The sequence below is a fragment of the Nothobranchius furzeri genome, chromosome 7, assembly GCF_043380555.1.
Source record: "Nothobranchius furzeri strain GRZ-AD chromosome 7, NfurGRZ-RIMD1, whole genome shotgun sequence".
Classification (NCBI taxonomy): Eukaryota; Metazoa; Chordata; class Actinopteri; order Cyprinodontiformes; family Nothobranchiidae; genus Nothobranchius; species Nothobranchius furzeri.
Genome location: NC_091747.1, coordinates 68,696,291 through 68,720,709, shown reverse-complemented (window position 1 = coordinate 68,720,709; position 24,419 = coordinate 68,696,291). Strand labels below are relative to the sequence as shown.

Sequence of the window (24,419 nt, the reverse complement as noted above, 5' to 3'; positions counted from 1 at the left end):
TAGGTAGTTTACATAGCAATGCATCTGCAATAAACAGCAATTCTGCAATTTTTTTCTCCGATTAAGAAAAAGGCATCCCAAAGATTCATGCTGCTGTCTGAAACCAGACTTTAGAGAAATGAGGCAACGTGCTTATAAATGTCCAACATAAAATAAGGTCTGATTTAGCTGCAGTGTGGAAACAATTTGAGTAAGAAATTTTACGTTTAGCAACAAACTGACATCAAAACCCAACTTTTCAACCGGCCATAGCCCCAGAGTTAGGTGACTCGCCTTATGCAGGCATGTTACAATAGCCACATCTGCTGTTTGAAGGAAGGAAATTTGGTTTTCTTTGAGTAAATTTCCAATCCAGCAGATTTCTGCAAAGCAGCTGGTGTCTCAACACCACAGTGATTGGTGCTGGGTAACATCTACTGGAGTCATTTTAAATTCCTTTATTTACATTCTTCTTGGTGACATTGTTCTCTAAAATCGGACATTATTACAATTTCATCCGTTTTAATGACCTTATCGAGCTGGAGTTAGTGGCTACGTCACTCCTGCTTTGCATAAACACCAGTCTCGTGCGCTGATTGGGTGGCTCGTGACGCTTTTTTTCCTCCTCATTTTCTCCGCTCTCGACAGCTGGCTTCCTCCTCCTCCTCCTCCTCCTCCTCCCCTCTCTCCTCCCCGCTCGGGTTGGTTGATCCTTCAAGAGGGAGAGCAGCCTGTCGCCGTTGTTCAAACGTGGAGGGAAGGACACGCGGAGGTACGTTCGTATCTGTGCGCGCGCGCCGCCTCCATTGTTAGTTTGGTGAAATTAACGACTTTTGTCGACAGATTCAGCTTTGAGCAGTCGTTACCGGGAGGAGCCGTTTCATCTTCAGGGGTCCCGAGGAGCAGAGTCGACGGTCTTGAAGGTAACTGAGAGTTTATCTTCTCCGAAACGTTAAATTCAGTTCACCACGGCGCTGTTTTGTTTCGGGGTTAAATCGCGTTGGTTCAAAGGCAGACGTCCTGTTTGTGGCGACCGGCTGGGCGGTGGTTTCAGCGTGTCTGACTCCCAGAAAGGCATCGGTTTGTCTGAGCCTGCTCCCGCTGCCGTGGGCTGGATCAGATATAATTTATTGACGGATTCGTGAGCTGTAGCCGGACCGCTCCCCCCGGCGTTCATCTCTATTGTTCCGTGAGGCTGAACCGGGCCTTTGCTAACCGACCGGCGGGTGGAGGACTGGGTGGGGGGTGCTCAGAGTTCCCACAGGCAAATGGTGTCGTTAAAGCTCCACTTAGGTCTGAATGGAAGAAAATATCCAAGTGTTTCCTGTTAAAGTGGGCTCCAGGAAACCTCACTAGGTCAGACGGCCCAAAGTACCTTCTCGTCCCTTGACAAGCTGTGGTGGTTTTCCAGCTGTGCGTGGTGTTCACCAGGTTCTCGCAGAGATTACATCTGTTTCCAGATTCGCATCCCAGGACATCGAGTTATCCCAGTGACTGTCCTGAGCCACCAGCGCAGATCTCAGTGATGGAGTGGAGAGATGCTGTTTTCCCTCCTAGTTTTGGCTCAGGGTCATCATTACATAATCCCTCTGCTTTCTTTTGGACTGGACTTGGCTGGGTGTGGTTTGCTGGGTTTAGATTTAGAAGCAGCAACTCTCCCTGGTTTCAGAGACATAAAGACCATCTGCAGGGTGTGTTTCTCATCCCTGGGTCCTCCACTTGGACAAGCTCAGAGGGCTCCTGCAGGTTCTGCTGTGTTTTCTAGGCAATCTCATCAAAACAACAATTAAAAATCCAGATTGCCACAACTAGATCAGACGTCCTACTTGAACACAGACAGGCAAAGTCATTTTTTATTCTTGAATCTGAAGTTGTCACTGGTATGTTTATAGCCAATGGGAAACCTGAAATACTCTAGCGCACACCCAATTCCTAAAAACACTATGGCCGTGTAGTAAAAACCCTTCGCAGAGCATCAGAAGTGGTAGTTTTTACCTAAACAGAAATGGGTTGTGTCAGTTCCTTAGGTTATGTTGGAGATATTCACGGTTGGCCATCGACCAGGATACAGCTACTGCAGTAACTTTCCCTCTCCATGCCTCCTTTTTCCTTTCCTCTTCCTAAGGTCACAACAAAGCAGAAGAGCTCAAAATAAATAGGTCTGTCATGCCGGTGCATCCTCAACTTTTGGGACGCTCAAGGAACTGAGTAAAATGCGCTTTTGTAAAAGAAAACTGAAAAGCTAGAGTTTTTTTACGTTCTATAATTAGATTAAAATATCTTGATGTTTGCTAATCCATCTGCATGTGCACAAGGAGCCGGATGAAGTCACTTGCGTTGGTGCACTAGCTGTGATTAGACATCACTCTCTGTTTTACAAAAACCAGTCAACTGGAATATCTTTGGTCAGACACGATCAAAGCTGTGATCGTTTAGTGTTTTTGTTTACAAACGCTTGGAACCAAAGGAAAACCAACATTGTTGTCACACCTGCTGTGTAAAGAGTCAGGTCGACTGAATGGAGAGCACCATCTCCTGCATGTCCGAAGGAATTTGCATCTATGGAAGGTTTCTGGCCTTCCGTGGGTGACCGTTTCAGTCCCACACCTGTGTAATCCAAAAACCAGTTCCTCCTTTTCTGTCATCAATGAAGCAACACAGTCAGGGTTAAAGTATTTAACATGTTTTCTGCTGTGGAATTGAGGGTTGGTGTGATTCTGTGACAGTGTGGTTTAGAAGCTGGCCATTAGGGTAAAGTAGTGCTTGCTGGCACTGCATCTTCAGGCACCTGGTCTGCCTGTGACTGAAGTCGGGCTCAGTGCTCTGTAGCTTCTGAGAAGAATTGAACAAAGTGAAATCCTGTATGCTGATTTTATTTAGTTGCCTAGAATGAAATCTTGGTCAGATTTGGCTGAATCCTGCTTTGTTTCAGTTTGAACGTCTGTCTGCATGAGAGGGTGGAGCTGGAACTTGATATTTGTAAATATGGCGAGAACCTCTTTTGTTTGGGGGTAAAACAGCAGCTTGTAAAGGGAGGGTGATGCTGGATGACCACAAGCATCTTTTAGGTTTCATTTTCCATTTGTGTCACCACAGGGTGTGATCAGTGACAGAAGTGAAGTGGATCAAAGCGACCGTGGGGAGTTGATGGTATCGAAATGCCATCTTTACACAGTGATTGGTTTGTGTTGATGATTTTTCGCTCTCTTGTGGGGAGAGGCTGACTGTGAGGTGTCCAGGTTTAGAATCGGTGCCCACCTGGCCTCTCCTCATCCTCCACTGCCACAGCTTGACCTGTTTGGTATCCCAGAAGTCTTTTTTGTGAAATTACTCCTGCAGCTGCTCCTTCTGTGCCCGTTAATCTACTCCTCGCCCACCCTCTCCACCAACCATGCAAAGTGCAGACAGTAAGGCGGGGCGGACTATTCACTTTTCTTATAATACTTATTTGAAACTCACTTGTTCTTAAAAACTAGGGCTTTTGGTATGACTGCATCAGATGGGCCATTCCCATCTGTACCGGGTCGGGCCGGGTAGCGTAGGTTGTTTACATATCTGGGTGGCCTGGTATTTTTCCGGGCCAACCAAGGCTCATTCTCAGCCCTCTTCTGGAGGGGGTCTGCTTCAGGCCGACCAGGGCCAACACACCCACTGCTGACAGCAAATTCACACCTTCCATTAGAGCAAGCCTCTGATTGGTGGGTAGAATCAGCCCACATGGGCTTAAGGCAAGGATGTGTGGAATCAACCGGGCCAGGCTGGGGCCGACTGGGGCTATCCGGCCCGGGCCGACCCGGTACAGATGGGAAGGGCCCATAAATAATGCAGAGGCTGGGGGACAGAGGACAGGAGAACGCACAGCTAATTAATTAAATAATTTGGTTCAGTACCTTTCTCTTCAGCACAGCCGACAAAGGTTTATGATGGGTCAGTCCTCCTGCATGCTCAGATCATTCCCTTCCCCTGCTTGAAAAATTGTTCCAAAGTGGAACCCACATCTTTTTTTTTTATCTGTGAATTCAATGCCGTTCGGCGAGTCTCAAATAAAAATTTGGGCGTCTCACTGTAAAAAATATACCATTAATGTAAAAAGGAAACTCCTAATAATGGCCAGGTCTTCTGCATGAAAGTCAGACTAGTGTTTCCCTTACATAGGTGGGCCGCCACGGCTGAAATCCCAGCGCCACGCCTACAAGATCCCAAGTTTTGATTGATTTTGTTAAAAAAAAAATTTTTGCGTTTTCTTCAGCTCGCCTCTTTTTCGGTTGAATATATAAAGTTACTTTTTTCGTAACGTACGTGGTGCATTTGACAAGACGGAGCTGAAAACGGCTCGTGCATGTGTCGGTCACTGCCTCCGCTCCAGTCGGGTTTTAAAATTTTCAACTCTCGCTCTCTCTCTCTCTCACACACACACCTTAATCAACATTGTTTTGTTTAACTGTGTGTGGGGAAAAATGCCGACAATGTTAGGAAAAAATCAGTTTAGTCAAATTAAAATAAAATGGTTCTAGTATTTCATATTTCCTAGTTCCTACTGCATGAGTTCAGATGCATTAATTTTTGCACTTAAATATTAATATTCTGATTTTACTGAAAAACTTGTTCTGTAATAGTTTCTTTACTATTGTGACAAACTATTGAATCTCAATTCTGAGGCTGCTCTGTAAATAGTTTTCTAATAAACACCCATATCAACTTCTGATCAACCCATATTAATTTCAGATTTAAAATAATGTATTGATGTAAACCACGCCCACTCTTTTCCAAATAATAATGTTCAGAGTGGAGTGCATCAAATAAAACAGTATTAACATAAAGGTGAGACATGTCATATATTTTCACCCCCCCCCCCACCCACCACAGCTGGATAAAGTCCTAGGGAAAACACTGCAGACGTCTTACTAGGTGAGCTAAAGCGCCAGTGGCATTGAATGTATCTGTAACATTTATATCCTTGATGACACCTGAAACAACGTTCAAAGAACGGTTCAGAGTGAAAACGGCTATTTTGTTGCTAATTAGCAGGAAATATCTAGAAGAAAGTTCTACAGAAAGTAGCTAAGGGTCCTCAGAAATGTAGCTAGCTTTGTCACTAGGCGTTAGGAACAGCGACAAAGTGGCACTGCCTCTCTCTCTGCTGCTAAAGCTACGGATAGCAAATGCTACGGGCGATGCCTGAGCGTGAACGCGCATGAAGCAGCCTGTTCGACCCGAGCATCTCTCTTTTTCTGTGATTTTACAGAAAAACAGGCAATCACAGTAAAAATGCCAGGGCTCATTCTACAGGACCAGGGCATTGCAGGAGAATGTATGAAGAAGACATTTATTATTTCTATACATGTTTTGGCTGTCACACTTCCATAATGCCCCTTTAAAGGTGTCTGTCCCTCACAGCCCCCGTGCAACCTGGTGACTGTGAGAAGCTTCAGGAGCTTCATTACTCCAGATTGTCATCTCGGCTGATTCTGTGTACAAAAGTGAGACTTCTGGGCCGTTTTTACTTTTCATTTTGAAAAAAAGTTGCCGGCCGGAGCTTGGCAATAACTCCTCCGCGTGATCATGACACCTCCCCCTGTTGCACCAAGGTGTAATCGCCATTTATATGAAAGGCAATTAGGGCAATATGACTACCAAACCAGGCAGAACTATTGCCATGCCGGCATGGAGCGTTTATAAGACGCTGCTGTAATATTACGCTGATTTGCTGGCATGGTGTGTCTTGAAAAGGGGCTAACGTTCTTTCTTTTCCTTGGGGGGACTTTTCAGCCCAAAAATGTTGACTACAAACATTAAAGTAGCATGTCTGTCATTATTTGGGCACTATGCCTGGGTTTTCATTGTTTTTGGGGTGATGAGATGGTCCCAAAGTACCTTCAGATATAATATTTTGTAGGAATAAATATCTTTAAGTCTAGAGCTCAGGTGTTGTCTGCCTCTTGTGTTGCTTTTCTTCTCAGATGTATGTGTTGACTTGTTTATTCCCGCAGCAGATCGCGTTTCTTCTCCACCTCCTCCGCTCACTCGGTGTGTGAACTAAACACTGATGCAGCAGAAACGGCACCACTGCCTTGTATGGCAACACGGAGGAGCAGAACGTTAGAGCTTCTCATTTCTAGGAGTGCGTTTGCGAGGAGTCACTGAAAGCTGGCGGTGATGCTACAGATTGGATTAAGAGCAGATTTATGCATCCTGTCTCAGGGTGAACTCAGGGCTCCAGAAACTCCTTTCTTTATTCAACACTAGAATTCTTCTGTCTGGTGCATGAATGGACCATCTTCTTCCTGTTACTCTTTTTCTTCATTTGTCACATTCGTGTCCACACATTCACCTGGGTTCACAACAAGTGGCTAGACCTGAAAAAACTTCCTCGTTCTGTCTGTAAACCAGGTCATCTTTACATTCCTGCTTGAACCGCACCTTTAGACACCCGAGAAGAAGTCGTAAAGTTTCTCTGGAATTAAAAGACTGCAGGAAGTGGGAGGCCTTTGCATTTTAGTTTTATTTTATGTGTAAATGATTTCCTTTCATGTGTTTGCTCAACCACACCTCTCTCTCTCTCTCTCTGATTTATTCAGTTGCACCAATGCTGGAGACATGTCATTGTGCAGGTGTGGGGGGTCTCTTGAGATGGGGAGCCTAAGCCTGCCGCACACGAGCAGACTGCTGAGCAAATGGCCTCGATTGACCGTTTGCTCAGCAGATACCTTGCTGTTTGCACCAGATTTTCACTTGAGTTTTTTGCCTCATGAGACGCCGAGGTGAATATCTGACTGGTTTGATATTTTCTGCCCCTCGCTCATTGTGTGTGTGCACTACGTGAGCTGCTGGCTGAGCTGACATATTCTAGTGGCCAATCAAAGCACGTTCACCACTCACATATTCCAAGATGGCAGCCCCGTTGTCTACGTGTCGGAGAAATAAATTAATGCAAGTCAACGGTGCTAAAAGCTATTTTCTAATCCGCTTTGCCTTAGACCCTGGATCACACACATGTTGTACTGCAATTTACATGAAAACTAATGATGGGTGTTTCGACCACACTAGTCACGTATTTTGAGATTTATCAGCTTGGAAAAGTTCGTAATCAGCATGACTACAAACTAGAAATCGGCTCTTTCCTCCTGTGGAAAGGATTTGAAGTTTGCTGCTCTTACAGCCACTTTTCCTCCATTTTCTCCAAGTCTGGTTCGATGACGTCACTTTCGTGAAGCGCATTTGTACTCCTGGACTTATTTTCACTCAAAACCTAAAATAGCGTTTTCCCCCGTTCGAAATAAAGCGTGTTCTTGGTATCAAAAAGCTTCTTTAAAACTCAGGGACATCTTATGTGAAATCCATGGAACATAACAAGCTGGATTATCAAAATGGCGTTTTTAGCCCCGTTGACTTGTATTCATTCTTTCGGGGTCCCGTGGTCCAGAAGTAGATGGGCGGGTCAGATTTTAACGCTAACCCTTGTAATGTCACATGATTCCTCTGGATGATATTTTGGATTGCATGGTTGACATTTTTCTAGTTATCAATATGTCTGAACTACATTTTCTAATTGACCCCATCCAGAATAAAAAAGATCAACACAATGGCTAATATTTTCTGCTCTGGTTTGATGCACCTAAATCCAATTACTTTGAATGACTGACTCTAGACCTGTCGATTTTACCTTTTTGAACATTAGCATTGGTGAAACATCGATCTCCTCCTCCACCCGTCTGCAGTGCGTTCCAGACCCCCTGCTGTGCTCCCAGCACAGCTAAATCCTTCTCTGCTTGTATCAAACAGAGTATTAGATGTGACCCATTTCGTCAGACGGCATTTCCAGTACCTTGACATTTAGTGGGTGAGACTGGCGGATGTTAAACTGCAGAGAGAGGTCTTGAGACTTTTGAGTGCAATAAATCTGTCAGAGGAGGAACACAAAGTCCAGAAGGAGCTTTTTTCAGTCTAGATGGATTCTAAACTCAAACTACTGAACCTGCTGCGGTCCAGATTATTGCGTTAGTCATGAAGAATCATGATACCAAAGAGTTCCTGTTGTGTTCAGACGGTACAAGTCCAATTCAGGGATGCATTTCAAGTTAATTTTTAAATCTTATAAAAGTAGCTCAATGATTCTCATGTAAGGTATGCTTTTTTAATTAATTTTATTTATTTTATTTATTTATTAGAACTCTCATTTACACGTTCTTACACCTTCTCAGTGACCTAGAGGGTTCGGGGTTAATCCCGGTCGGGTCATACCAAAGACTTAAAAAATGGGACCCAATGCTTCACTGCTTGATACTCAGCTTTAAGGGGTTGGATTCGGGGGTTAAATCACCAGATAGTTCCCGAGTGCAGCCAGTGCTGCAGCTCACTGCTCCCCATGGGAATGGGTCAAATGCAGAGATTAATTTCACTAGTGTGATGATAAATAAATGGGACTTGTTGGAAAACTCCCAACACAGTCATTTAAACCATCACATGTAAACGACGTGCCAGCTCAGCCAAGCCACTTCAGCCTGGACACGCCCCCTTCAGGAACTGCTCAGACTAAGGAAGCTGTGTTCTGATGTCATCAAAAGATGCTGCAAGAATCTGATGTGTAACACCATCAAACTTTGGTATGCTGCAGCGTTGTTGTCCATTTCCTTGGTCGTTGTGCATGTCCTGTTTTTTCTCAGTCTCCTTCACTCCCACCACCCCTTTTTTTTTTTTTTTTGCTTTTTGTATCCACCTCATTGGCCAGCTTGCGTGGAAACGATGATGCGGGTAACACTTGGTGAGATACCAGAAGTAGCGCATGGCTATTGGTTTGCATGGTGAGGTTTTGTTTCTCGTAGCAGTTTATTTGAACATTTTAAGAGGTTTTTAAGAATGATTTTCCCTGAAATGTAGTTGTGCGACAATGTGAAGCTAAAACCTAATTTATACTTTTCCATTTGTATGGGTACAGACATGCAACGCCATTACGTGTCAGCACAGGGGCTCTCCTATGGGGTAGCAGAGGGTGAGGGTGCCCCACCTCTCAACAAAACCAGACCAACTTTATAATGAACTGATTACATGGCAAATGGAGAGAGATGATGCAAACAAAAGCTGGACCAGCAGTAGATCACGTATTTCACACAAAGCTCTTGGGGGGGCTAGGACTAAAGTGGATAGGCTGACCGGAAAAATGCAGACGTGAAAGGATGCATGTTGCCAACTACTTTAGTGAGGTTTACAGCGCTTCATTCAGTAATTTAGTTTTCTAACAGACATGTAAACTGAGTTAAAGGCTCCCACTCTGGTTAAGGTATTGGCCTGATTATTGCCGTAGCCCAACTTGGAGGCCCATGTAACTCCATGGACTGACTTGTGTGCTGGACAGTCTCCATCAGGTCAAACTTTACTGGTTTGTATGTTTCTTGGGTGGAAGGGATTGTTATGATCTGTTTATTTCCTCTGTTGCTTCACCCAAAGTCAGCTGGTCAAATGTTTCTTTTAGTTGCCTGGAAGGGGGACGTCACATGAGGCTCCCTGGAATTGGTATGTCCACTGGCGAAACGAGAAATTCAACAGGGTGTCTGAAGGTGGTGGTGAAGACGACTACGGGTTTGCCTTCAGCATCGGTACCAATGATGGTTCGCAAGTTTTAAAGACTTTTAATTTGTAAACAGTGTAGAAAGTATTGGGTTTTCATTATATAGTAGGGCTGGGCAATATGGAAAAAAATTATATCGCAATATTTTCTGTCACAATATTTTAAAACATCACTTATTGTCTTATCATTTATGTTGCTTGATACTTTTAAGTGAGATTTTAAGGTATCAGGTTATTTGTTTATTTTCACAAGCTGAAAACGTCAACATTATAACTGTTTTTGGACAAAAGGTTTCTTTTAAACCAGGATTACAAGGGAGCAACACAAGAATGGAAATATTCATGAATAGCCTTTAGCAGCGTGTCTGTCTGGCTGCCGTGTGGCTCTGTTCCAGCCACTGATTGGTCCAGGGCAGAGCAACACTTAAAATGATTGGCCAAAGTGATTTCAAACAAGTCTTTCTGCTGAATGTTGCTTAAATCTGTTTACACAAGGACAAGTAGGAGACTCTGGTTGTAAAAGAGACAGGAATAGCATTTAACTGAGGGGGGGGATCATGCAGTTTCAAACTATTATTTAAAATGCATTCAACATTTTCCACAAGAGTTTGTATTCATGGCCTTAAAGGCAGATCTGTCAGTGCTGTCTTTAAGTGTGGCTTTAGTTGATGAGTCTGCTTCTAGACCAAACAAGATCTAAATGTCTCAGAGAATCTCACCACAACACGATGAGGCAACATTTCTTTACTTTTAACAAACTCGATCAGGTAGAGCTACAAATGAATGAGAGGCCCGTGGCTTTACGAAGCAAAAAATATGCTCTCTGTTGCTCATTGGGGTAAAACATGAGGATCCATTGCCTGAAACATACTCGGAAAACATTAAAACATGTTGTGTTCTTGATTGGAGTTCTTCGCTCAGGTCTCCTTAAAACTACCCTGTTCTATTCGGGTGTTTTATTAACTTAACTGTCATTAAATAAAACACCTGAAGCATAACCTTTTCAGATGGTACATTCTTAACAAAATAGAATTAAAAGTAAGATTAAATAACATGTGTAGTAAGTAAATAACTTTTATTTATATAGCACTTATCACAGACATAGAATCACAAAGTGCTTCACATTGATAAAAATAAGTCATAAAATCATAAAATTTCATAAACGCATGACAAATTACAAATTTGAGTCAAAAATAAGGAAATAAAAGGTTTAAGGGTCTTTAGCTGTTTTTTAAAAGTGTCCAGACTGTCAACGCTGCGTAAGGATAAAGGAAGATCATTCCAGAGTCGGGGTGCAACGGTCTGGAAGGATCGATCACCTTGACTTTTATATCTGGTCTCTGGAACTTCTAGAAGGTTCTGGTGTGTGGACCTGAGGGCTCGGGTCGGAGCATAAGGCTTTAACAGTTCAGTAATGTAGGGAGGAGCTCGACCGTGTAGAGCCCTGAAAGTTCTAGTCAGGACTCTAAAATGAACTCTAGAGTTAACGGGTAACCAGTGCAGAGACAACAGAATAGGAGTGATGTGTGCTCTTCTGTTTGCTCCAGTTAGGAGCCTCGCTGCAGAGTTCTGGACCAACTGAAGGCGGTCAAGGGCTTTTTTGTTAAAACATGTGGAGTGTGTTACAGTAATCTAGACGGGAGGAGATGAAGGCATGGAGAACCATTTCTAGTTCATGTTTTGACACCAACCTTCGCAGTTTGGAGATATTTCTTAAGTGATGAAAACAGTTTTGGACCAATGATTGAGTGGCCTTCAAGAGACGTTGATTGGTGAAAAACGACACCCAAATTCCTCAAGTTTGTCTTGACGGCAGAGAAGTTTTTGACTAATCAGGGGAACCGAGCTTTCGGGGGCAATGATCAGATATGTGTTGGTGGAAGAGCCGCTTTGTTTGTATAAAACTGTAATTTTTGTTTTTAATAATTTGAATGTTGAGTCCCTGTAATGGTTACATAATCCATTAGCAGATTAATTTTGTGGATGTTATTGGGGAGTGAGGGTGGATCCTCTTTGCAAAGGGGATTTGTTGATTGTTCAGATGCTGAACTTGTTTTGTTTGCAACATTTTCCCACCAGAGGTCCTGCATTAAAGCGTTTAGCTGCAGCTTTACCACGTTATCAAAACACATACCCCTCCTTTTAGTACTCATGCTCCCCATCCAGCTACAGAGTCTTTAATAAACTCGCTTCTCTCTCCTGCTGCTGGGCTTTCACTAGCTTACTTCCTCTCCGTGTTCAGGTCAACATATTTCCTTGCAGTTCCAGCGCTTCACCGTAACACACTCCTCCAGTCTCAGCTCTCTGCCTCTTCTCTCTTCACACACACACACTCATTGAATTCCTGACTCATCTTTATCTATCTAGTTATAGGTATTGCTTTTTTCACCAACATTGGGTTCAAATAAACATTTTATTTAAGTTTTAAGACTAAGACTGAACTTGAATTATTTCCCTGTTCTTTCACAGGAAGTGGAAGTGAATTTGGCCACCAGAGTCCGGCGTGACCCACCATTCCCATCAGCAGCAAGGTTGACACCCACAGCTTAGGGGGGGATGAAGCCGGATGGGGTTACCATGGAGACCGCAGAGCCTAATGAAGCTGCTGCATTAGCAGAGCCCTCCTCATTGCAGGAAAACGTAACGAGGGAAGTTCCGTCCCAGCCTGATGTAGCAACAGAAGCTGCTCCAGTGGCCACTGTCAAGCCTCTGGCAGCAGAACCCAAAGTCAAACCAAAAACAGGAGGTGGTAAGACACAGTCAACCGCTTCTGCTGGGGCTTCTGGAGCCACCTCACGGCCGGGAACTTCTCACCGCACAGGGAATGATGTCAAATCCTCTGCTGCTGCACCTGGAGGCAAAAAGACGGCAACTACACTCAAAGCATCAGCAGCTGGAGCTGTACCTAAAAGACCAGTAGGTGGCGCAGCAGCTTTGGTCACAGCTAAAACCCAAACTAAAGTGCTGGATAAGAGGCCTGCTGGACCTGCCAGGACTACCTCTGTTCCCAGTGCCACGGTCTCAAATAGTACCAGGTTAAAAACGATGGATGGCTCTTCTAAGAGACCTGAGGCTGGTAATGGAGCCCGACCCAAAACCACCGGTGAGTCCAACGGGAATGGAATTCATTTTGAACGCCTCCTCAGTCCGAACATTTTGGGTTACGTGTGTGTGTGTGTGTGTCTCTACAGCTAACAGAACAGTGACTTCTACAGCACCAAAACAGAGTTCAACAACAGCAACAAAGCCTGGCACTGCCTCTACCAAAACCACCAGGTATGAATGCTTACTGCACCTACGGTCTAATGGCAATCTGCCGTTGCTCCCTTCACTACGATGTTTCACTGACCACGGCTTTCTTTCAGTCTCGCATTTCTTTGCATCTATGTTCAGATTTCAATCTAGATCCTGCCTTTAGAAGAGCGGAGATGAACATTCCTTCTATTCTTTAGATCAACGAGCCAGATCTGAGTCATGTTTTTACAAATGACCCGATGCAGAGAGCTAGTGACACTGAAGAACTGGGTCTTTGTTCAGAAAAGGCCCCCTGGCAGAAACCAGACCTACCCCCCCAGGGCAGATGGCTGTTGCCTTGGATCGTCCTGTTTTGTATAATGGGCCAATGTTTAGGACGGGCTGCTCCAGTTTAATTAAACTTGTCCAAAGCTCTGCTCCTTTAGCCTGTCGTTGGTCAAAGCGGTTTCTAAATGGTAGAGCTTTTTTTTACATTGTTGACATATTTTACCAGATTAACAGGAAGTCCTTCTTTTGTGCACAAATTTATTTTTCAGGGTTAAAGAAAAAGTATTCCAAATACAAATCTAGGACCTTTCCCCAGAATCTAATGTTCTGCACTAAGAGGCTTTATTAGATTCTGCTCCCACTTGCCTCTCCTCTCAGGCTTGCTTATCGAATTAGAAAAGAAAAGCTATTCTAGCTCCAACATCGTTTTCCACCACAGTACGGGATCTTTTCATTCTTATTTCACTGTTATAAACCCGTCTTTGTGCCTTAACACCAGTTTTTTCATCACTTAACTTTGTAAAGTAGTTAATTGAAGTGCAGAAAGTTAAATAGCTCTTTGTGAACAGGTGATTTTTTAAATGTCTAGCTAAGGTGTTTGGCCATCATAATTTAAATGTTCCTCAGAAACGATGTCATCATTCTTGGACAGTCATTTGCATTTTGAGTCACCCAAAAGTTTTATTTTTTCTATTTGTCTTTATAGATCCAAGTAATAAGTTGTTAAACTTCTAAGAGAACGTGGATTTCTGTAAATTTTAATGATTTGTCAAAGTTGGAGTAATGGAGTCATGGAGCTTCGGATTGGGTTACAGCCCTCTATCTGACCTTCCTCTTCGCTGTAAATCTCACCTTGTTGTGACAACAGTTGTCACTGTCGTCCAAGCTGCTGCACAGGAGCCTGCATCACCTGTGTTCTTTTTCAGGAAAACCTGTTGAGGCAGTAGCACACATGACCTTTGACCAGTAGGAGAGAATGTCTTGGCTTTTCAGAAATAATTTTTAGTCTTTCTAGAAGGAAAAGTCTGTGAAATATATACGGTTATGTTGTTTTCAGTTGAATTTGGAGGCCCGATTAGAACAGGAAGTGATTTTAAGCAGCAGTTGTTTGATCTGTGTGAAGATATCCGTTACTCTGCTGGGACCTTGTAAGATTTTATCTTAAATTATATATATTATAATGAACAGCTGACTTGTGCAGTTAAACGACCGTAAGCAGCTAGAAGATTGATCCGGTCGAATGGAAGGACGGAGAGGATGTCTCACTGGGGGGTGAGACCGACCTGCTCATCGTGATTGTGACTGATGGATGGGCTGAGATGAGGCAGGGGCTTACAGGATACATCTCAGCTCTTTTTGGAAACATCTTTCTCCTGTTATCCTTCTGTTTACTGATCTAGGGACAGCGGTAGCTCAGGAGGTGAAGCAGGTTGTCCAGTAATCAGAAGGTTGCAGGTTTGATCCTGGTTCCAACCAGAGAATGCTGCTGTTGTGTCCTTGGGCAAGACATTTAACCCACCTTGCCTGCTGGTGGTGGTCGGAGGTACCGGCGGCGCCTCACCTCTGTCAGTGTGCTCCAGGGCAGCTGTAGCTACAGCGTAGCTTATCCCTACCAGTTTATGAATGTGTGAATGGCCGTGTTGTGAAGGGCCTTGGGGGGTTCTCTATACCTAAGAGAGTGCTATACAAATACAGGCCATTTAGCATTAAGCTAATACATGACAAATACCAGTCTGGTCATTTGGTCCAACTCAAAATACTGCACCAGTCTCCAAACTGGGCATCAGTCCTAACAGTGGTGATAACGGTTTTAAACGGTGACACTAGTGAGCAGTTGTTCGCCACCCCTGGTGCTGGTCCAACGTTTCACCCACCAGAGCTTCTACTCTAGCTGGATTGGAATGAATTTGCTGTGCACCCTTTCTGTTTATGTCCATGTGATTTGGTTATCTCTGTCATTTCGTTTTCCCAATTCTGATGAGAGAAACGTTCTCCGGCCGTCTTCGTGAGGGAACTGCTCAAACTCGGGGCACCAGAGGTCTCTACGCTCTGGTTGTTGGAGCCAGCTCCGTGTCCTGGCTGCTGCTAGGCTGCTGTGCTTCCTCTGAACTCTCCGCTGAGCTGATTCAGGCTTTGTTACGGAGATGAGTGACGACCCACACTAGCGTCAGGAATGTGGGCCCTTAGACCAGTCAGTTGGTTTTGGACGGGTTACAAGCTGAAAAGGAGCCCTAATACACTTGTGGGCCATTCCCATCTGTACCGGGTCGGCCCGGGCCGGGTAGCGTAGGTTGTTTACATATCTGGGTGGCCTGGTATTTTTCCAGGCCAACCAAGGCTCATTCTCAGGCCTCTTCTCGAGGGGGTCTGCTTCAGGCCGACCAGGGCCAACACACCCACTGCTGACAGCAACTTCACACCTTCCATTAGAGCAAGCCTCTGATTGGTGGGTAGAATCAGCCCACATGGGCTTAAGACAAGATTGTGTGGAATCAACCGGGCCAGGCTGGGGCCGACTGGGGCTACCCGGCCCGGGCCGACCCGGTACAGATGGGAATGGCCCATTGGATGTCCCATAGGGGCATGTTGGAGTAATGAGGAGACTTTTCTAGATATATTTAAAGTTTACATGGTTTTAAATTCATTGACTGTTTCCTTCCTTCTAGTTCGTGTGTGTGTGTGTGTGGGGGGGGGGGGGGGGGGTGTATACTGTGAAGGTCCTTGGAGACTTGATGTGTGATCATCAAAATTACATGATGTCTGTATATTGCCTCATCTTCCTTTTAGCTGAGGTTTGTATTGATTTGGACTTTGTTGACAGGAAGTGTAATCCATCCTAATGAGCGAACAGAACCAGCAGCCACGGCCCGTGTGTAGATTGCAGACATTTAGTCTTTCCTCTCGTTGCTCCAGTCAAGAATCATGACTCATCATAAAACGGCAAGATGATCAGTGTTGTCCCTGAACGCTCCATCCTCTTTATTCATGATGTTTTTATCATTAGTTCAGTTTTGTCTGTCTTTATTCTATTTGATCAGTTTTTTTTTTTACTGAAATGCAAAGAAACTTCCCAACTCTGTATTATTAATCTTATGAAAACGGTGTTTTGATGCTGTTTGTTTTCCTGCCATACCATTTTATCATTAGCTATGGTTGGTCTGACACGCTGTCCAGAATTTGGGCGGCACATTAGACTACATCCCAGATCTCCAGTCTAATGGTTGCCTATTACAGAAGGCTGCAGCACTGACCTCACGTCTGTGCAGTGGTTGTCTGATTTTGGACAAACAGTCACTGTAATGGCTGTTGTAATGTGGGAGTGGCATCTGTGTGCAGGCACGCTGACCCACTGAAAGCCATCAAAGTCACTTGATGTCGCTCGTTCATGCCTGCTTCATCCATCGCATCAGCTTAGTTCAAGCATAACACAGATTATTGTGATTGGTAAACAGAGCTTAAACCGTCTGTAGGCAAGTCGGTTCATGTTTCATTCTACGTGCAACAAAGAGGGTTTGCGTCGTCTGCCCTTAATGATTTGGGCGGTCTGGGAACGATTTCGAAGACTTTGTTTCTGAAAGAAGTTGCTTTGTGTTGACACAAAACTTTTTGTGGTTCAGGCGTTAAAAGGGCAGCCCAAATGTGTTTCGGCAGACTGACGGAAATCGGTGAATAAAGCAAACGTAGATCCATGAAGTCATCTTGCACACATGACTTTTCACTATGCGATACATCTAGGCCAGATGATGCGAGTGGCTCTCCAGCTCATGGACTTATAGCCTAAAGAGAGCCGGGGAGTGAAAGGCTTACTGAAGCAGCGGAAGAGGGGCTCATTGATTGCATTAGTCACAGCTATTAGCACAGTATTCTGTTAATTCTTCATTTCACCTGGCCTGGGTTGGTTTTGCTCCATCCATTCCCACTACTCATCTTGTTTCTTCTTTATATACTTATTACCTTACCCATCCATTCAGTGTTGGTTCCAGTTGTTTGGGCCATTGCCCACAAACTCCAGTACCACCCACCAAAGGCTGTTGCATCAGTGCAGCTGCTTTCTTCTTTATGATCCTCTTTGTCTGAGCTACCTGAACTCATGTTTGGTTTCCTCCAGGTCAGCTGCAGGTCCTCCTGCTTCTCGAATGGCAGCCACCACATCCAAGACCACTGCAGCTACTGCTAAGTCTTCCACTACAGCAAAGCCTGCTGCTTCTACAGCTGCCAGAGCACCACCTACTGGTAGGAACCCAGCAGCGCAGCTTCCTAAGACTGCTGCTTCTAAGAAAGGTAAGTAACATGGCCCCGTCTTAAATACATGGATTAAATCTGTTGATGTATCTCACGTCCTTTTCTCTTGTTCAATTGGCTTTTCAATGTTTTTTTTATTTTATTTTTTGTACCAGATGTTGGTCGACCACCCTCTGCTGCTGCTGCTGCAGCTAAGAAGCCCTCGGCTGCTTCAGCTTCACTTGCTACTAAAACACTTGAACCCTCTAAACCCGCAACTGCCACGAAACTCAACTCTGTTCCCAAAGGATCAAAGATAAAGCCTGTAGATGCTAAAGCCACTCAGTCCAAACCTGTGCAACCTGCAAAGAAACCTGTGGTTGGTGTGCGACTCCCAACTAACAGAGCTGCGCAGGGCAAAACACCACCTGCCTCTCCAGCCGGCAAGCCTTTAGTCGGTAGCTCCCCGATCACAAAACGTCACACCAAACCCACTCAGACGGTCCAACCTTTCAGTGCCTCAAAGAAAACAGGATCTACAAACGTTCCCTTAAGTGCTGTCCAAGCACAAGATGCACCCAGTCCTGTAACAGCTGCTGCTGCTGCAGAGGTTACTGTGGCCTTGGAGGAAGAACCATCCCTTCCTGCATCTGCAGTGGAGGACGTCCCCTCTCACCCCTCGACCCAACACTCAACAGAGGAGGACCCACAAGCGGTCCCTCATAGCAGTGAAGATGCTCCTTCTCCATACCAAAGCACTGCAACAGCACCGGTACCACAAACATCCCCTGGCACAGAACCGTCAGACGGTGGTGCTCCCTCCACCACTAAAGAGCAGGTCTCTTCTCCAGCCTCCCCTTTATCCCCTCCTGTGGCTCCCCTTCCTCCTCCTCCTCCTCCTCCTCAGGTGCCCGAGGACAATGGCTACTTGTTAACGGAGAGAACGCCTTCCAAAGCTGCAGCCCTCCCAGCAGCCGCTAGTGCAATCCCTCAGCCTGTCAATCTAAATGAAGAGGAAGAGGAAGAAGAAAGGGAAGGAAGCCAGCTGGTTTCCGTATCTGAAATGAGTGGAACCACCCAGCCCACAGAAGAGTCTCGTCCGGGCTCTGGTGGACCATTGGGCGGGTCTGCCTGGAGGGCAGGTGGTGCCTTGCTCTCTGAGCTGGACTCTGAGGAGGTGAGCCAGCAGGGTGCCTCTGAGCTAAGTGCTCCTGGTGTCCTGGAGGGCACGGAGAGCACCGACGATCTGGGAGATGGCAGCCTGAAAGGAGCCATCGACATGGAAGGAGCCTCCGCAGGGTCGCCTGACTTTGAGAAGGTTCCTGACATACCTGCTAATGATTTTGATGATGATGAAGATGAGGATGATAGTGACAGGGTGTGTGACATGGATGTGGGTTCTGAGCGTACCGACGAGCCTCACAGACCCAGACATGACAATGATGTTGACGAAGAAGAGGAGGACGATGATGATGTCGAGATGGCTAGTGAAGGCGTGACGGAGAGTGGGCTGGAAAGCTACGGAAATGCAGATGAGGATGACTTTGCAGAGGATGAGCGGCTGGACAATTTGAACAGAGTGGACCAGCCACCCCCTCCTCCACCTCTGTTGCCCTCTGCCCCTGCGGCTCAGTGGGACCAGCCCAACCCATTTGTTGATCCATGGGCAGAACCTCCTCAGCCCCAGCAGGTTCTTGAGGCTCCACAGGTAGCGGGAGCAGCTCCGGAACGTTTGCAAGCAGATCCTGAGAGCCCAGCCCAGGTCCGATACGAACATGGATCAGCAGAGAAACGGGACACCCCCCATCATTCACCGGTCACCAGTGAGCCACAAAATATAGAGGTCCAGCTAAGTATGGATCCGTCTCATCAAGCACCAGTGGAGTCCTCTGCTGTGCCCTCGGCCCCAAGAACATCTCTGTCCAACACCCTGAGCAGTGAGACGAGCACACCTGAAGACCAGGGTGAGAAGCACCAGTCTCCTGCTGCACAAGCCCTGATGCATTCCCCAGACTACCAGGGTCTGGACCTGCACTTGGAGAGAGCAGACGACGACGACGAGGAGGAGGCTGATCCAGAAACCCTTCCAGCTGATGAAGTGCTCGAGGGCCCTGCAACAGTGCCCACTTCCAACCCTACTTCGTCGTCAGTAACAGAAGATGAGGCCAGTGACATGGAGGGCGAAGCTCAGCTAGATCCCTCAGAGGATCCGATAATCCTAAGCCAGACGTTTGACGGCTTGCTTCCACCCCAGCGCAGTCTGTCCACTGTGGAGGAAAGGGAGGAAGCTGAGATGGAGGAGGTAGAGGGTGGGGCTGGTGACGAAGCCACTCCCCCCTCTGCCACCTCATTAGCATCCTACGGCTTGGACAGCATCACCACAGCTTCCAGCTCAAACGCCCAGTCCACAGGGGAGAGCTGCATCAAAAGCCCTGGTGTTTTCTCGCTGGAGGAGCTCTCTCAGGAGGCCAAGGAGCCGGGCTTCGCCCAGCAGTGTGACACGGGGCAGCTGTATATTGAGTGCGAGAAGCAGGAAAAGGTGGACGCTGAGCAGAAAGTGTCCACGTCTGAAGAAGTCTTTGGTCCCTCATCAGCTGTGAGCAGCGTGCAGCCGCCAGAGGAGATCCCAGACGATATTCAGCCCCCGTATTATTCTGCTGTCTGTGAAAAGGCAGAGGAGTCTTCTGCAGGTAATGTATAGTTGTTAATCTCCCCGACTCTCCAAGTCATCACCCATAACTCACATTTGATCCGGTGCAGCAAAATGTTCTGGATTGGCAGAAGGCTTCAACTCCTGTATGTGCAATAGCTTGGTCAGTCTCCTTTTTTAAATGTGTTCGCGTGCCTGGCTCCTGGGTCTGGTTTTAGTTGATGCAGAAAAAAATGGCGTCCCTGCAGTGGCATGGATGTGACGTGTCCGTTTACAACCCCCACAGGGAAATCATCAGAGACTGGGAAGGGATGGGGGGTATCTGTCATGTTCCTTTTTGAACACAACTTTATTGTTCCTGTTTGAATCTGCTCTCTCACCAAACACGGATGATCTTTATTCCCGTCTTTTTGCACATTAAATTGTACCAAAACTTGTTTTTCCATTCTGTGACCTTTAATGAGGATTGAAAACTTTAAATAAAGATTAGATTTTTTTACCATGATGCATTCTTACTGTACTGTTATTTAAATGGGGGAAATGTGTGCATTTATGTACAAGGCATGATCAACATACTCCTAATGTTGGGACCTCTTCCCACCCTGGACACCTGTAGAAAACCGGAACCATGACATTAACATTTAGTGCTGTGCCACTTGGTACATGGGTTGTTTTTATCTATTTTAAAATCTAATCTACTCTGGTTGAATATCCAAATGATTTGTTTAGTTGAGTTGATTTCTCCCAAAGTTGATTCTAACAGCACCAGCACCTGAATGTGACTACTCACAAGCCATCCACTAATGTAAGCAGTAAAAGTCCTCTCATCGTTAGATGCCCTTTTTCTTTCTAAATTAAACGTCCTCAGAGTAATAGTATCCTTATTTCCCCTGAGCTTGTAATCCATCTGCGGATATTCAGGTTAACCGACATTTGGAGACCTTTTGGATTCTAAACCTGAGATTTCTTAACAATACTCGTGACCACGTTGGAGAATGACAGGGCTACAGTAAAAGTCTCATCTAAAGCACGTCTGCCATCGGAGGATCAAACGCGTCAAGCGGCTGGAGACGTTTACCATCTACAGAAGGAGCCCGCTCTGCTCGTTCCTCTGATGCTGTAGTGTTCCTCCGGAGGACTGCGGGTGTGTTGGTTTTATTTATTTCATCTGTGCTTCCCTTTGTTCCAGCACCGTGGAGCTTATGCATGTCTCTGCTGCACAAGGAGTCGGTTGCATCTGGTGGTTACGGGTCATTCTGGTGTGTGTGTGTGTGTGTGTGTGTGTGTGTGTGTGTGTGTGTGTGTGTGTGTGTGTGTGTGTGTGTGTGTGTGTGTGTGTGTGTGTGTGTGTGTGTGTGTGTGTGTGTGTGTGTGTGTGTGTGTGTGTGTGTGTGTGTGTGTGTGTGTGTGTGTGTGTGTGTGTGTGTGTGTGTGTGTGTGTGTGTGTGTGTGTGTGTGTGTGTGTGTGTGTGTGTGTGTGTGTGTGTGTGTGTGTGTGTGTGTGTGTGTGTGTGTGTGTGTGTGTGTGTGTGTGTGTGTGTGTGTGTGTGTGTGTGTGTGTGTGTGTGTGTGTGTGTGTGTGTGTGTGTGTGTGTGTGTGTGTGTGTGTGTGTGTGTGTGTGTGTGTGTGTGTGTGTGTGTGTGTGTGTGTGTGTGTGTGTGTGTGTGTGTGTGTGTGTGTGTGCACGCATGGGACCTTTCGCATGCATCACTGTTGACTAACGGGACTCGGTTTACCGGTGCTAACTGTTCAGAGCTTGCTGCGGCGCCTCTGTGGTTGCTCGTGTCTCACCGTAGCTGATTGCATATACAGGAAGTTTGGCCGCTTTATTTATTTCTTTATTTTGCACATAAAACCCTTTTTGTTTTGTTTTTTTCCTGGGTGTCGCCTTTAAGGTGAAATTAAATCATAACAGGGTTGCACTTTTGCTCTCTGCACAAATCTCCCCAGTCACTTTTCTTTGGGTCACTTGTTTCCTGCTGTCTTCACTTCTTGCATATCGTGGCTCCAAGTCTGAATAACAGGCTGGTTTTGAGTCCGCTGCTCTGACTGCAAACATCCGTCATCAGTGCAAAACCTGAAAGGCCTGCAGGTCACGTTAGCCGACCCGGGCTTGGCTCCACCATGCTTTCTCTGTTCTTGAGTATGAAACTGGCTCCCCTTTTCCTTTTCACCCCTCTGCCATTACTCAAGACTGCTCTGCTGCCTGTGACCTCTGTGTGACCTCTATGACATCACTACTGTAATCTTGCTTCACCTTTCCTCTTGCACACAGGCTTCACCGCGCTACCGCACCCTCACCGGTGCGACCACTCGGCGTACCCCAGGATCTACTGTGACGTAGTCAAACCTCACAGCCCTGCTGCCGCCGTGCACAAGCTGAGCTGCGCCGACCTCCCGCCCAGGAGCCCTGGACAGCAGGCCCGCAGCCCTCAGCTCCGCAGGCTGGAGCAACATCAGAGGCAGCTGCTGGAGCTGCAGCAGCGACGGGAGCAACAGAGCCGACCGCTCGAAGAGGCTGAGCAGGAGAGGAAGAGCAGGGCTGAGCGGGAGGAGCGGAGGAGGAAGGAGGAGGCAGAAGAAGAAATAAAAAGAAACGAGCAGAAGGAGAAGGAGGCGGAAGAAAAAAGGAAATGTGAGGAGAGGAAGCAGAGAAGAGATCTGGAACTCCAGCTGCTGCAGCAACAGCTGGAGCTGAAGCAAAGACAGCAGATCATGCAGTGGCAGCAGGAGCTGCAGCAGCCTGACAAAGGTCAGACTGCTTCGTTGTCTCCATCATCATCATCATTAGGTCTCTGCACCATCTACGAAGCCCTGGAGAACGGTGATGAGGAGGCTGAAGATCTGCCAGCTGCACAGGACCAAACCATAATGAATGATTCTTCTCACCGGATGAGTGGCAGCGGTGAACGGGCGAAACCACATGAACACAGAGACTCCGCCCACTCAACCAACAACAGCCCACAGGATGAAGACAAGTCTGCCCTCCCTCCCAAGTCTCCAGAGCGACCTCCACCCCTGGACTTGGACTGGGGGAAGAAAGTGGACATAATCCAGCAGCTGATCAACCAGACGCTGTTGCTGAACGGAGACGACTGCTCCTCCCTGCTGCTGGTGCCAGGAGGTGCCGGAGGAACGCTGAGCCCCCTGGAGAGCAGCCTGTGGCCCAGCCTGCTGCCTCCACTCACCCCTCCCTCTGCAACGGTCACCTCTGTCAGCAGCTTCTCCCCAGAGCCCACTGGCAGCTCCTCGCAGGGGGAGTGGACTGTGGTGGAGCTGGAGACGCATCACTGAGGAGCCTCACTCGTGTGTTTGACTCGCACTCTGAACCGTCTGCAGGTGGGTAACGCTGACATGGAGCTTCAGGACAGGAGGAGCTAACGTCCACCTGCTCTGCAGCGGCGTGACGATGGAGCATAAAATTAGCCCCATCTTAGAATATTTAAAGAGCATTTAGCATTCAGAATGTCAAGTGAAAGGATTTTTATCCGTTTTAACATTTAAGAAAGTTTTCCACTTATCTGAGCAGGTAAACGTCTAAACGTTGTGATGAAGTGTTGGGAGAGAAAAGGGACTTTAAACTTCCCACTAGATGGAAGTGTTCACGATTAGTGACAGCCTGGTGATGTCACTGGCCTGAATAGTGCGTGAGGTGCTAGGATTTCTCTCCACGGTGAAAACGAGCACAAAAACTGATGCCTGGTGACTTCAGATGAACTGAATGTTTCACGTCTAGTTTTTGGTGCTAAATGACGCGACGCTGCTGCCCTGGATCCAGGCTCTGTGAGCTAGAAAATGAGTTTTAAAAATGGCAAATTAAGAACTTGTGGTTTTAAATAGTTTCTCTCTCTCTAAAACTAAATCAGCTTTGAGCGGTCACTCTGTTTAAAGTTTAAAATCCATGAGTTTTTATTTAAAATGAAATGAGGTGATTTAAATGTGCATTTCCTAAAGCTACTGTGAAGAAAACGGAGGGTTGGAATTAAAAACGTCACAGCTGCACTTTCCTCCCCCCGAGTCGGGTCTGCTCAGCTCCAGGAAGGTGTTGGTGAAGATCCCGGGTCTCGTCTGTCCGGCGGAGACATGACACCACCTCACACCTGATGCTCATCATCAGATCACCCCGCCACAGTCCCACGATGCATCACTGTCACACGTGGAACTGGAAACTTTATTCTGAGGAGCTGAATCACTGAGCTGGTTGTTTCTGCGTGTTTAGTTTCACTGCCCTAACGCTCACGTCTCACTCTTTACTGTAGAGGTTGCACTTGACCAGTCTCTTCAGACGTGTCTGCTTTAGGAGTGACTTCGCCCGCTCTTGCTACTACTGATTTATTCCCGTTCCTTTCTCCCAGCTGAGCTGAACAACTGTTTCCCCCTTTAAAACACTGGAGTTGAACTAATGAGGCCTTAGTTACTGATGGTTTACATGTTCCGTATTTAAAGAGCAAGTCACCCCCCTACAAGAAACTTACTTCACTC

At 46.3% G+C, this 24,419-nt stretch overlaps 1 protein-coding gene across 1 annotated transcript; it reads left to right on the top strand.

Annotated features, from left to right (window-relative positions):
- Positions 1-638: 638 nt before the first annotated feature.
- prr36a (proline rich 36a) lies at positions 639-23,372 on the top strand. Its single transcript, XM_070553631.1, has 7 exons — positions 639-751; positions 823-902; positions 12,013-12,646; positions 12,735-12,819; positions 17,174-17,346; positions 17,463-19,976; positions 22,213-23,372. Exons 3-7 carry the CDS (start codon positions 12,100-12,102, stop codon positions 23,229-23,231), a joined length of 4,338 nt encoding a protein of 1,445 aa, XP_070409732.1. The 5' UTR covers positions 639-751; positions 823-902; positions 12,013-12,099; the 3' UTR covers positions 23,232-23,372.
- Positions 23,373-24,419: the final 1,047 nt, after the last annotated feature.

What these genes read in the sequence shown, in the direction of transcription:
- prr36a (XM_070553631.1), top strand. Translation starts at nt 12,100, where the DNA reads ATGAAGCCGGATGGGGTTACCATGGAGACCGCAGAGCCTAATGAAGCT. An exon ending in GACTGCTGCTTCTAAGAAAG is followed by an intron (nt 17,347 to 17,462) that starts GTAAGTAACATG and finishes TTTTTGTACCAG; the next exon opens with ATGTTGGTCGACCACCCTCT. An exon ending in GGCAGAGGAGTCTTCTGCAG is followed by an intron (nt 19,977 to 22,212) that starts GTAATGTATAGT and finishes TCTTGCACACAG; the next exon opens with GCTTCACCGCGCTACCGCAC.